The sequence below is a fragment of the Cherax quadricarinatus genome, chromosome 5 (genome assembly GCF_038502225.1).
Source record: "Cherax quadricarinatus isolate ZL_2023a chromosome 5, ASM3850222v1, whole genome shotgun sequence".
Taxonomy (NCBI): domain Eukaryota; kingdom Metazoa; phylum Arthropoda; class Malacostraca; order Decapoda; family Parastacidae; genus Cherax; species Cherax quadricarinatus.
The window spans coordinates 1861675-1875905 of record NC_091296.1 but is presented as its reverse complement, the minus strand read 5'-3'; the positions used below and the strand labels follow the sequence as shown (position 1 = coordinate 1875905).

Here is a 14231-nt window from a genome sequence, read left to right as displayed (position 1 = left end):
ATACCATACGAAAATACACTGCAAATTCGCTGATTTATTCCATAAAAATGGTCAAAGTTTTTTTTTTCTCATTATGCACTGTGTGCTGCAGGATTTTTTTTAGACTGTGCACACTGACCACATAGACCCATTCTTTCATATGAAGGCCTACCAGCTTTCTCCCACTAGATTTGAGGCCGCTAGAATTTATGCGTACTAGTACGTCAAAAACCCCTACGCGTAAGACGTACTAGTACGACCAAAACCCTCAAAGGGTTAATAAATGAAAATGTTGGATGTTGCCCAGCATGTAGCCTTTGATATCTTTGATGAGTTCCAAGAGTTTTCCTACTGCAAGAGCTCGGCCATGGGTCAGGCTCGTCTGGTGCTTGTGTGATCAACCAGGCTGTTGCTGTTGCTTTTTTTATGAAATTCTCCTATTGCCTCCCTGTTGATAAATAATGGTCCATGGAAGCTCTGCTATGAGGAAAGTAAATGCTTTTCCTCCTATTGACAATTTGTCTTCACAGAGTGCAGTGCACTTTGCACCCATAGTCTGCTATGTTTCTTCAGTCTTCACATTCATCCAGATCTAGTTAACATGGCTGTCTCACACTTACCCAATGGAGGATTGAGCCTCTATCACTCATTGTGTTAAATGACCTATTGGTTTAGTCCTTTACAGATAGATAAATGAATGAAATAGCTCAACACATTCCACCCTATGTTTGTTGTGTTTTTGTTTTCCCACTATTTTCTTGTTTAATTCTTATTTCATTATTCTTTTTATTTCTTTTATGCTTTATGTCTTTTACTGTTGTATGTTTGTTGAGGGATGTTTGAGTCATCTACACATTCTTTTCTCAAAACAAGTGTAAATGGCTGATACAGGGAACATCATTGAATATAGACAGACTATATTCTGCCAAAGCATTTTGAAGATTATTTAGAATTTTCTCTCAAATTTTCAGAATTCTTTTGCTTTCAACAGAAAATTTGTTGCTGAAACTAAGGTTGGGTATGTTTATTTACAATAGAAAGTAACGATATTCATTATCATGGATGGATGGCTGGTTATATCAGTGTTTCCTGGTTAACAGCTCAATAAGCTAAGTTAATACGGATTTCTGTAATCAGCTGTTGATAAAATTGTACATTAAAATTGCTAAAGCTGAGAGTTACTTAATACATTAAAATTTAGTTAAGTAAAAGGTAAAAAGGATATCGTATTTCAGATATTTTTTTATTTTGTGCAGGGTTGGTGTGTCTAATGCAAGAAGTGCAGGAATGTGTTGAGGTGATGGTGCAACTCTTCAACCCCAGTGACCCTGCTGTCACCAGCCCCACCCACCTCATCACAGTTCTTAAAGCTGCGCTAAGACAGATGGCTATAGGTAAGATAGTATCCAAAATATCAGTTGCTTATTGTGATTTAGTAGATGGCCGGATATGAAATATGCTCTTTTAACATGTTTTAGTTTTGTGAACATGATTATTTTTTTTTTTTCCTAGGTAGTAGGTTGGTAGACAGCAACTGCCCAGGGAGGTACTACCGTCCTGTCAAGTGAGTGTAAAACGAAAGCCTGTAATTGTTTTACATGATGGTAGGATTGCTGGTGTCCTTTTTTCTGTCTCATAAACGTGCAAGATTTCAGGTACGTCTTGCTACTTCTACTTACACTTAGGTCACACTACACATACATGTACAAGCATATATATATACACACCCCTCTGGGTTTTCTGCTATTTTCTTACTAGTTCTTGTTCTTGTTTATTTCCTCTTATCTCCATGGGGAAGTGGAACAGAATTCTTCCTTCGTAAGCCATGCGTGTTGTAAGAGGCGACTAAAATGCTGGGAGCAAGGGGCTAGTAACCCCTTCTCCTGTATAAATTACTAAATTTAAAAAGAGAAACTTTTGTTTTTCTTTTTGGGCCACCCTGCCTCGGTGGGATATGGCCGGTTTGTTGAAAGAAGAAGAAGATTATTTTTTTATAATTACTGTTTTTTATAATTTATGATTCACATAGAACAATGGCTGATATGCATAAATATTTTTAGGAGCCTAGTTGAGCGCTGTTAGGTGGTGTGTGTCTCGCACACAGCAAATGAAGGATTGATCCTTCACCACATCCTTTGCTGAATTACCCACAGGACCTAAGCACTTTATATAAGTCTTCTTCTTTCTTTCAACAAATCGGCTATGTCCCACTGAGGCAGGGTGGCCCAAACAAAAAACAAAAGTTTCTCTTTTTAACTTTAGTAATGTATATAGGTGAAGGGGTTACTAGTCCCTTGCTCCTGACTTTATATAAGTATAATAATAATAATAATAATAATAATAATAATAATAATAATAATAATAATAATAATAATAATAATAATAATAATATTTTTCTCCATGGAGAAGTGGAGAAGAATCCTCCTCCATAAGTCACACATGTGTGAGAAGGGGCTAGTAACCCCTTCTGTATAAATTACTAAATATAAAAAGAAGAAAAACTTTACATTTCTTCTTTTTTGAGTCGGCCTGCCTTGGTGGGAGACGGTGTTCTGTTAAGAAAAGAAAAAGACATAATTATTTTTATATAATTTACAAAGACTCATTGGTACACTGTTTCAGGTGTTGTGAAAGTGGTTGAATTAAGTCAAGAGTTTGAGCAGTGTGGCTGGAGACTAACTCAGGCAGAGCAACACGAAGTTATGCGGTACACTCGGTCACAGTTGCCACCCTTGCTGGCCACTGTGGTGCGACTCTTGGCCAATGTACGGGCATCACTTGCTGTTCTTAACCACCACACTCGCCAACAGCTAGCACAACAGCTTGTTCCAGAGGTACTGTCATGTTGTACAACCCTTGTCTTTCCTTAATCTTCCCCTTAATGTTTAATTTATTGGCTGTCTTTAAGCTTTATCTCATTATTATTATTTTTATTGTTGCTTTTCTTTCAACTATATCAGAAGTTTTATCCATTCAGCTATTAATTTTGACTTGTACATAATTAAATAATATTACCAACAAACTTTTATTTGCTTGTGAGCTGTGACCAAATGTTATACAGTATTTTTTTTTTATCTTACCCATCAATACCTTGTATGAAGCTCAAGCTTAAATAGCTCCACAACCAAGTGTGCTTTTTACAAGAACAAATACAGTGGACCCCCGGTTTACGATCACCTCCCATTGCGACCAATTATGTAAGTGTATTTATGTAAGTGCGTTTGTACATGTATGTTTGGGGGTCTGAAATGGACTAATCTAATTCACAATATTCCTTATGGGAACAAATTCGTTCAGTACTGGCACCTGAACATACTTCTGGAATGAAATAATATCGTAAACCGGGGGTCCACTGTAATTATTATTATTAGTCTACATTGTTTTAAAAAACTTTATAGGAGTTGAGTCATGGTAGCCATATCTGCTCGCATCGTGGCCCTAATGTAGACACATATACTGCATCAAATTTTATTGTATTCTTTACTGTTATTGTATTATGAACCCAGCAGATTTCTTTGTAATATTTACATCAGTTATTGGGTATCATGCCAGCAGAGAAGAAACATTATTGAAAATAATGTACAATCATTGTGTTTCATACCAAGACATTGAACTGCTGGAAAAAGACTCAGCTAGTATAACTTGTGTAGCCCTTGTTACACTTTCAAACAAGCTCTCAATAGAATTTTCTTTGACTTCATGTGTATGTAAAGCTCAATAATTCTGCTAAATAGTTATTTCATTTCTTTCCTTACTTACTTACTTACTTAATCATAAGGTATTAATTTCATGAATTTTTATTTGTCTTCTTTTTCATCTTATTATGTATCTCCAAGACTTAAAAGGCTAAATACTGAGAATTCTTGCTGAGTACATGATCAAGAATGCTGTATGCCAAATCTTTTATATACGAGCTCTAAGAAAACATTCGAAGTAAATGTATACGAGTGTAAGCACATGGGAACGGTACATAATGATGTGATTAAATTCTAGGAATGTCTTGTTTTTGTCTTGCCTTTAATTCAGATACACTTTGATTTCTTAACACCAGTTTACTACATAACCTGTTACCCACATTCTTTCTCCTAATGTCCCTCCTTCAATATCTTCATCTCTCCCTCTGTTACCTCTTTCACCTCTGAATGATTTTTACAAGTTTGTCACTTGTTTGCAATCATGTCATTACGATTTCGTGAGTCATAATAGTGGATTGTTATTTGCAGATCAGCTCCGTTCTTCAGACTGTGTGTGTGGATGTTGGATCGCTAAGAACAAGCTTAGAACATATAATCCAAGCATCTTCAACATCTTTAGAGTCTTCACATTCACCTACACATCTTCTAGCAAAATCCCTCAGAAATGTAGGTGAAGACTAATACCATTCTATTCACATGCAACTTTTTAAAACATTCATCAGAATCTCATAATGTGTCCATCTAGTCTTCTGTCACGTAAGTGAGAATGTAATTTTTTTTTAACACATTGGCCATTTCCCACCGAGGCAGGGTGACCCTGAAAGAAAGAAAAAAACTTTCATCATCATTCAGAACTTTCACCATCACTCATACATAATCACTGTTTTTGCAGAGGCGCTCAGATACGACAGTTTAGACGTCTCTCCAAACTGCCAGTATCCCAAACCTTTTTTTTAAAGTGTACGTACTGTACTTGAATTAATACATTTATAGTCCCTCTTTTCCTGCCATAGCTTATCCTTCAACATTATTGCTACTCCTTCTTTAGCTCTAACTCTATTTGAAACCCCTGACCTAATCCCATTTATTCCTCTCCACTGAAACTCTCCCACCCCCTTCAGCTTTGTTTCACTTAAAGCCAGGACATCCAGCTTCTTCTCATTCATAACATCCACAATCATCTCTTTCTTATCATCTGCACAACATCCACACACATTCAGACTTCCCACTTTGACAATTTTCTTCTTCTTATTCTTTTTAGTAATCTTTACAGGAAAAGGGGTTACTAGCCCATTGTTCCCGGCATTTTAGTTGACTTTTACAACACGCATGGCTTACGGAGGAAAGATTCTTATTCCACTTCCCCATGGATATAAAAGGAAAATTAATAAAACCAAGAACTATTAAGATAAAATCAAAGAAAACTCAGATGAGTGTGTATAAATAAATGTGTACATGTATGTGTAGTGTGACCTAAGTGTAAGTAGAAGTAGCAAGACATGCCTGTAATCTTGCATATTTATGAGACAGACAAAAGACATCAGCAATCCTACCATCATGTAAAACAATCACAGGCTTCATTTTACACTCACTTGGCAGGACGGTAGTACCTCCCTGGGTGGTTGCTGTCTACCAACCTACTATCTATCTATCTATCTATAGGGGAAGGAAGGCGGGGTAGGGGTCGTCCTCGAAAGGGTTGGAGAGGGGGGGTAAAGGAGGTTTTGTGGGTGGGTGGCTTGGACTTCCAGCAAGCGTGCGTGAGCGTGTTAGATAGGAGTGAATGGAGACGAATGGTACTTGGGACCTGACGATCTGTTGGAGTGTGAGCAGGGTGATATTTAGTGAAGGGATTCAGGGAAACCGGTTATTTTCATATAGTCGGACTTGAGTCCTGGAAATGGGAAGTACAATGCCTGCACTTTAAAGGAGGGGTTTGGGATATTGGCAGTTTGGAGGGGTATGTTGTGTATCTTTATATGTGTATGCTTTTAGACTGTTGTATTCTGAGCACCTCTGCAAAAACAGTGATAATGTGCGAGTGTGGTGAAAGTGTTGAATGATGATGAAAGTATTTTCTTTTTGGGGATTTTCTTTCTTTTTTGGGTCACCCTGCCTCGGTGGGAGACGGCCGACTTGTTGAAAAAAAAAAAAAAAAAAAAAAGTACTGTACTTCTCATTTCCAGGACTCAATTCCGGCTAACCAGTTTCCCTGAGTCCCTTCACAAAATATTACCCTGCTCACACTCTAACAGCTCATCAGGTCCCAAAAACCATTCATCTCCATTCACTCATATTTAACATTATTATGCATGCTTACTGGAAGTCCAAGCCCCTCGCCCACAAAACCTCCCTAACCCTCTCCCTCCAACCTTTTTGAGGACGAGCTTTCGTCCCCCTACAGATTTATACACTCTCCAAGTCATTCTACTTTGTTCTATTCTCTCTGAATGACCAAACCACCTCAACCCCTCTTCAGCCTTCTGACTAATATTTTTAGTAACCCCATACCTCCTCCTAATTTCCACACTCCGAATTCTCTGCATAATATTTACACCACACGTTGCCCTTAGACATGACATCTCCACTGCCTCCAGCCACCTCCTCGCTGCTGCATTTACAACCCAAGCTTCACACCCATATAAGAGTGTTGGTACCACTATACTCTCATACATTCCTTTCTTTGCCTCCATGGATGACGTTTTTTGTCTCCACAGATACCTCAATGCATCACTCATTTTTTTTCCTTCATCAATTGTATGATTAACCTCATCCTTCATAAACCCATCTGCTGACAAGTCAACTCCCAAATATCTGAAAACATTCACTTCTTCCATACTCCTTCCCTCCATTGTGATATCCAGTTTTTCTTTTTCTAAATCATTTGATACCCTCATCACCTTACTCTTATCTATGTTCACTTTCAACTTTCTACCTTTACACAGCCACACTGTGAGATCCAGCACTAGGTCCCTGATGGTCACCATGCCATACACTAATGTAAATTTATTTGTGTTTATTCATTTGGTTTGGGTGGGAGAATAGAGAGGGATAGAATGAAGGTGATGGTATATAAATATATGGTGGGAGGGGTTGGAGGCATCCCAGGATTGGTTGGAGGGAGAGGGTAAAAGAGGCTTTCAGTTTTAGAGGCTTGAGCATCCTGCAGGCTTGTGTGAGTGTGTTAGATATGAGTGAATGGGGACAAGTGCTTTTTAATGGACATATTGTTGGGGGTGTTAGCATGGTAACTTTCATGAAGGATTTCAGGGGAAAACTAGTTAGCCAGACTTAAGACTCATAGAGGTGGGAAGGGCAGTGCCTGCACTCTGAAGCTCCGAGGGATGGGGATGTTGCAGTCAGAGGGTAATCTGGTTGTGATATGTACACACTTCAAGAAAGATGATTGAATGAATAATGATGAATATTTTCCTTTTTCTTTGGGTCACCATGCCTTGGTGGGAGATGGCAATTAAAAAGTACATAACAACAACAACAACGATAATATTATAATAATAAAAAAATATCTCCATGGGGAAATGGAACAGAATTCTTCCTTCATAAGCCATGCATGTTGTAAAAGGCAACTAAAATACCAGGAACAAAGGGCTAGTAACCCCTTCTTCTGTATGTATTACTAAATGTAAAAAGAGAAGCCCCCATTTTTTCTTTTGTGCCGCCCTGCCTTGTTGGAATACGACCAGTTTGTTGAAAGATAAAGAAGACGAATAAAAAAAATATTCTGGATGTGGGTACAGTATGTCATTGATGGCAAACAGTGCTCATATCATTATCCTTGCAAGTTTAATATGTTACCTAAAACTGATAATGTATTACTAATTATTTTTTTTTTAACTTTACTGACTTATTTCAATCTTATGTAGACTGATTCTAGGTAGTAGGTTGGTAGACAGCAACTGCCCAGGGAGGTACTACCGTCCTGCCAAGTGAGTGTAAAATGAAAGCCTGTAATTGTTTTACATGATGGTAGGATTGCTGGTGTTCATTTTTCTGTCTCATAAACATGCAAGGTTTCAGGTACATCTTGCTACTTCTACTTACACTTAGGTCACAGTACACATATATGTCTTTCTTTCAACACACCGGCCGTATCCCACCGAGGCGGGGTGGCCCAAAAGGAAAAACGAAAGTTTCTCCTTTTACATTTAGTAATAAATACAAGAGAAGAGGTTAATAGCCCCTTGCTCCCGGCATTTTAGTCGCCTCTTACAACACGCATGGCTTACGGAGGAAGAATTCTGTTCCACTTCCCCATGGAGATAAGAGGAAATAAACAAGAATAAGAACTAGAAAGAAAATAGAAGAAAACCCAGAGGGGTGTGTATATATGTGCTTGTACATGTATGTGTAGTGTGACCTAAGTGTAAGTAGAAGTAGCAAGACGTACCTGAAATCTTGCATGTTCATGAGACAGAAAAAAGGACACCAGCAATCCTACCATCATGTAAAACAATTACAGGCTTTCGTTTTACACTCACTTGGCAGGACGGTAGTACCTCCCTGGGCGGTTGCTGTCTACCAACCTACTCCCTATGTACACATATATGTACAAGCATATATATACACACCTCTCTGGGTTTTCTATTTTCTTACTAGTTCTTGTTCTTGTTTATTTCCTCTTATCTCCATGGGAAAGTGGAACAGAATTCTTCTGTAAGCCATGCGTGTTGTAAGAGGTGACTAATATGCCAGGGGCAAAGGGCTGGTAACTGCTTCTCTTGTATAAATTACTAAATTTAAAAAGAGAAACTTTCATTTTTCTTTTTGGACCACTCTGCCTCAGTGGGATACGGCCGGTTTGTTGAAAGAAGAAGAAGTAGACTGATTCACTTGCAAAGTAAAGTAATTTTTTTCAGTCATTGAATATTCAAAATATTTCTTTCATAAGATTTTGTTAAAAGTCTGATATCTATATATGTAAGATTGTTAGATTGTGATGACCAAGTATTTCTGGCAAGACAGTTATTGAATGAATGATGGTGAATGTGTTTCCTTTGGATCACCCTACCTTGATAGGAAATAGTTGATATGAAGAAATCAAGCTGCTTAACTCAAATAATGTAGCCTTTTTTTGATCCATTAAGTTTTACTCATGATAGTCAGTCTTCAGTGGTACACACATCTCTCATTATTAATTTTTCCATCTATTATTTCCAGTTTTGAGTGATGAAGAGAAGGAAGGCATTGTTTTACATGTCTTATTGCTCAGAATAATTTTCATGTGGTTTTCATAATGGTTTAAAACAGCGTTTTATTGTGCAGGATTTACACCTTCGTGAGTTGCAAAAACTACGCATTCTGCAGGAGAATTTAACTTCATTCTTGAACTCTCTTGTGCATAAGAGAGAACAATTTGAAGAAATAGGAGGAGGTGCAAGAGTGCGAGGGGTGGCACGTATTATTGAGCACTTCACTGAGGAACTACCTGTCCTGACACTGCGACTTGAAGAAGCTGCAGCAGACTTGGAAGACATAGTGGAGTGGTCAGAGTTTAAGTTTGTATTCAAAGGAGCCACCTCAAAAGTGGTAGGTGTACATATTTATTAATTAAAATATTCTCATTTTTCTAGGTAGTAGGTTGGTAGACAGCAACCACCCAGGGAGGTACTACCATCCTGCCAAGTGAATGTAAAACGAAAGCCTGTAATTGTTTTACATGATGGTAGGATTGCTGGTGTCTTTTTTTCTGTCTCATGAACATGCAAGATTTCAAGTACGTCTTGCTACTTCTACTTACACTTAGGTCACACTACACATACATGTACAAGCATATATATACACACACCCCTCTGGGTTTTCTGCTATTTTCTTTCTAGTTCTTGTTCTTGTTTATTTCCATTAACTCCATGGGGAAGTGGAACAGAATTCTTCCTCCGGAAGCCATGCGTGTTGTAAGAGGCGACTAAAATGCTGGGAGCAAGGGGCTAGTAACCCCTTCTCCTGTATAAATTACTAAATTTGAAAAGATAAACTTTTGTTTTTCTTCTTGGGCCACCCTGCCTCGGTGAGATATGGCCGGTTTGTTGACAGAAGAAGAAAGATTCTCATTTTTTTTAAGGCCTGTCTCTATTTTAATAGTATTAGTTAGTATCCACAGTGCTCCTTAACTATGACCTTCATTACAAACACAATTCAAATATTCTCATCTTTGTTCAAGACAGACCTGTTATGCAATAATTCTGGTTTTCCAGTCATTATATTAATAAAAAATCTGCTTTACCTTTCATCAGATATACTGACAAATCCTGTTAAACTGTCATCTGGCTAAGCTGAATATACAGTATCCCACACTGAACACTTCAAAATGAATAAGCAATAATTTTCCCTTTTTAGCCCAACCCTTAAAAAATTACACACGGCTTTTTCCATATGATAAATCCAGAGCAGTATATTTCATTTGCCCAGTCTGATGATGCATGCTGATGATCACAGTGGACACATTACAACAAATGCAAAGCCTCTATACTTTACAGTTGAATTTCATGATGAATTAGCATTTTTTACAAATTATTCTAGCCCATAGCTGTTTAACGCTTAATTTGAATGTGATGACGATTATTATTACTATTATTTTATCATCCCATACCCTGTTTAACTCAAATAAATTACCTGTATCAAAATAGTTGGAAAAGGAAATACTTTGTCTATTGTTAGTCGATTGCTAGCAACACATACCAGTAATTTTAATGGACATATTACTAAAACTAATATTCTCCAAGCTTCATTGATAAATCTAGAATGAAGTAGCAACTGCATATTTAAATTAAATAAATGACCTGTCTAAAAAGTTAGAAGTAATATCGTTTTTATTGATAACTTAACCTAGGTTTTACTGTAACACTGTATCATACCTTACCCTGTGCGTTACAGTAGTTACATATTATTACAGTAGTTACACATTATTACAGTAGTTACACATTATTACAGTAGTTACACATTATTACAGTAGTTACACATTATTACAGTAGTTACACATTATTACAGTAGTTACATATTATTACAGTAGTTACACATTATTACAGTAGTTACACATTATTACAGTAGTTACACATTATTATGATTTTTATGATGAAATTTGTAACAGTTATAATTCTCTTGGTGGGTGATAAGAAATATAATAATTTAAGAATGAGTGACAGTGCAATAAAAATGCTGTAAAACAAACTGTCAGGTAGCATTATTGAGAAAGTACTGTGGGTAGCTTTAAAATTATAATTAAGTTTCAAAGTTACATGAGTAGGAGTGGGTCACTGTTAGTAGGACCTGCCTAGCATGACTTGGTGCACACTGTAATGCTCCTCTGGGCTTGTCTCAGGATTCCTTTGCGTCACACATTTGGCTGTCATCACATTCTTATGACATTTAAGTTTTTTTTTTTTAACACACTGGCTGTTTCCCACTAAGGTAGGGCAACCTGAAAAAGAAACACTTTCACCATCATTCACTCCATCACTATTTTGCCAGAGGCATGCAGATACCAGTCCAGATGCCACTACAAACTGCAAATACCCCCACCCTCCTTTAGAGTACAGGCATTGTGTTTTCCACCTCCAGGACTCTAAGTCCAGCTAACCTCCCATCTAGGTAGTGACCCAAAAAATTAAATAAATAATTGGTATATAGCTTGGGCATGTAGATAGGATAAAGAGGATAGATTGATGAAGAGCATAGTTAAAAACAGTGGTGAGTAGGACTAATGATGGAAGATTATATTTGACAGGCAAGAAATTGATCTTACTAAAAGGAATTAGAGATCAAGATCAAACAAAAATACTGAGTAGATTAGTTCTCTGCACTGCATTATCTGTCAAGAGGTCCTCTATAAGAGTATTATAAATATAAGCATTATTGTGAACACAGTCTCAAAATGGTCAGTATATGTATTTCTACTTAATGTTTGTTGCATTATTGTTCTAGGGAAGCATTGTGGAACGTTTGGTGGAACACCGAGGCGTAGTGGAATCACTGGTTGCAGAGCTGGTGGAAAGAGTGGGTCACCCAGCCTTCACTGCCTCCCTGCAGCACCTGGGACTCCTTGCACCACTGCAAGACTCCTCAGGTGAATCTTCCTCCTCAGAAGACCCTAAAACACAAGGTGAGAACCATGATTAGGTATTCCTTTTCTGCTATAATACCATCAGAATTTTCTGATACCAATTACAGATTCTGTCATTATTATTTGATACTCACTGATACCAATGCTAAGTTTTAGGCCAGTACTGATATTGTCAAACTCAGCCAACACCAATACTGCTACTAACACTTTAGCACATACCTAGTGTAGTGTGTAATCTCGTAATACATTTATTACTCTGTAGAAAGAAAGAAGTTTATCCATGGCTGCCAAAAAAGGAAAAAAGTACCAAAGGATAGTGATACCAGCACTTTTATATGGGTATGAGGAAGCAAGGAGGCAGCTGGAGGCAGTGGGGATGTCATTTGTGAGAGCAATTTTATGCACATCATTCAGAGTATAGAAATTAGAGGACAGAGTGAGGCTGCCAAAGTATAACTCATAGGACTCAGGAGGGGCTTGGAAATTCAAGAAAGGAGGGAGCAGAATAGGACGGTATAACCAGGAGGCTATATAAATCTGTGGTGGTAGGAAGGAGGGTAGGGGTCATTCTGGGAAAGGTTGAAGGGAAGGGTGTCATGGAGGCCTTAAGTGCTAGGGGCTTGAGCATCTAGCAGGCTTGTGTGAGCATGTTAGATCAGAGTGAAAGGAGACAAGTGACTTTTATGACTTAACATACTGTTGGAGTGTGTGCAAGGTAACATTTGTGAAGGTATTCAGGAAAAATTGGTTAGCTGAACTTGAGTCTTGGAGGTGAGAAACACAGTACCTTCACTCTTGGAGGAATGGGAATGTTGCAGTTTGTGGAGGCATTTAAATTGTGACATCTGCTCACTTCTGGAGTTAATTACCTTTGTAACTTGTTCAGCTATCAAAACTTTAGGGCCCCAGTCCCTAGACCCATCATGGACATCTCTAATCTCTTGACTACTGCCCACAGGATGGGTATGGAGTGCATAATAAAAATATTAAACTAATTAACTAACTTCTGGCAAGACAGCTATTGAATGACTGATGATGAATATGTTTATTTTTGGGGGGTCACCCTACCTCAGTAATAAAATATTTTAAAAAATATTAACCAGAAATTCTAGGTAGCAGGTTAGTAGACAGCAACCGCCCAGGGAGGTACTACCGTCCTGCCAAGTGAGTGTAAAACGAAAGCCTGTAATTGTTTTACATGATGGTAGGATTGCTGGTGTCCATTTTTCTGTCTCATAAACATGCAAGGTTTCAGGTATGTCTTGCTACTTCTACTTACACTTAGGTCACACTACACATACATGTACAAGCATATATATACACACCCCTCTGGGTTTTCTTCTATTTTCTTACTAGTTCTTGTTCTTGTTTATTTCCTCTTACCTCCATGGGGAAGTGGAACAGAATTCTTCCTCTGTAAGCCATGTGTGTTGTCAGAGGTGACTAAAATGCCAGGGGCTAGTTACCCCTTCTCCTGTATATATTACTAAATGTAAAAGGAGAAACTTTTGTTTTTCCTTTTGGGTCACCCCGCCTCGGTGGGATACGGCCGGTGTGTTGAAAGATGATTAACCAGAAATATTCATATCATAGCTTTTAGGGAAAATATATTGTGGGTTGAGTGCCAGTGCTTCATGAATTGCTGAGAGTGAATATATTTTCAGAGCTAAGACCATCTTCAGCAGCTGATATGAATTCCCCTGGTGACACGGAGGGGCCAGTTGATTCCAGTTCACGAAGTTTCTCCAATTCTTCAGATACCTCGAGTAGTAGTGGCCAGCGCCGATGCCCTTCCATTCCTAATGTGGATACAATCCCTGATGAGCATTCTCAGTCACCCTGCAAGGTGCACCTTTCCTCTTGATGTCCAATAAAAAATGCATAGTCAACAGTTTATAGGATGCAGAGTGTTTTTTTTTTTTTGAGACATTTTATGGAAAAAGAAAAGCATCTAATATGCCGCGAAATACAGTATAGTACGAGTTCAGGTTGAAAACTGAAATACTGTACAATACCATACAATTTATAAATATTAGGGTAATATACAAATATAAAAAATAACAGCTTTTAATGTTTAAAGTGTTTTTTGGGTCACTCTGCCTCGTTGGGAGGCGGCCGACGTGTTAAAAAAAAAAGATAATTTCCTTTATTTTGCCTGCTCTTGTGGACAGAGTAACATGATTAACATACATTGTGTACAGTTTACTAAAATAGTTTAAAATATTCTCTAAATGCCTATTTTATTCATTATCTCTTCTTCATCCCCCATTCAAGCATATGTCTCTTATAGACTTAAAACTGTTTTATTGTATCACATCTCTAACTTGTCCATGTATGTTTTCTTGTGCATCAAACTTGTGTTATATTGTCAAGTTTGTTATGCAGTTTTATAGTGGTTTTTGCAGGTCATATTGACGTACAGTACCGAGATGTTTTTACTCTTAAATACGTGACTGTGAGTTTGTCTTGGATCATTAAAA

At 37.7% G+C, this 14231-nt stretch overlaps 1 protein-coding gene across 2 annotated transcripts in view; it reads left to right on the top strand.

Moving 5' to 3' along the window:
* LOC128684961 (uncharacterized) overlaps positions 1-14231 on the top strand; it is a 47357-nt gene that overhangs the window by 17337 nt on the left and 15789 nt on the right. For both annotated transcript variants that reach the window (XM_070098890.1, XM_070098899.1), the window contains 6 exons: positions 1236-1373; positions 2602-2813; positions 4203-4340; positions 8958-9221; positions 11613-11790; positions 13416-13597. In XM_070098890.1, coding sequence (XP_069954991.1) covers positions 1236-1373; positions 2602-2813; positions 4203-4340; positions 8958-9221; positions 11613-11790; positions 13416-13597 — 1112 coding nt within the window. The remainder of the gene's footprint in view (positions 1-1235; positions 1374-2601; positions 2814-4202; positions 4341-8957; positions 9222-11612; positions 11791-13415; positions 13598-14231) is intronic.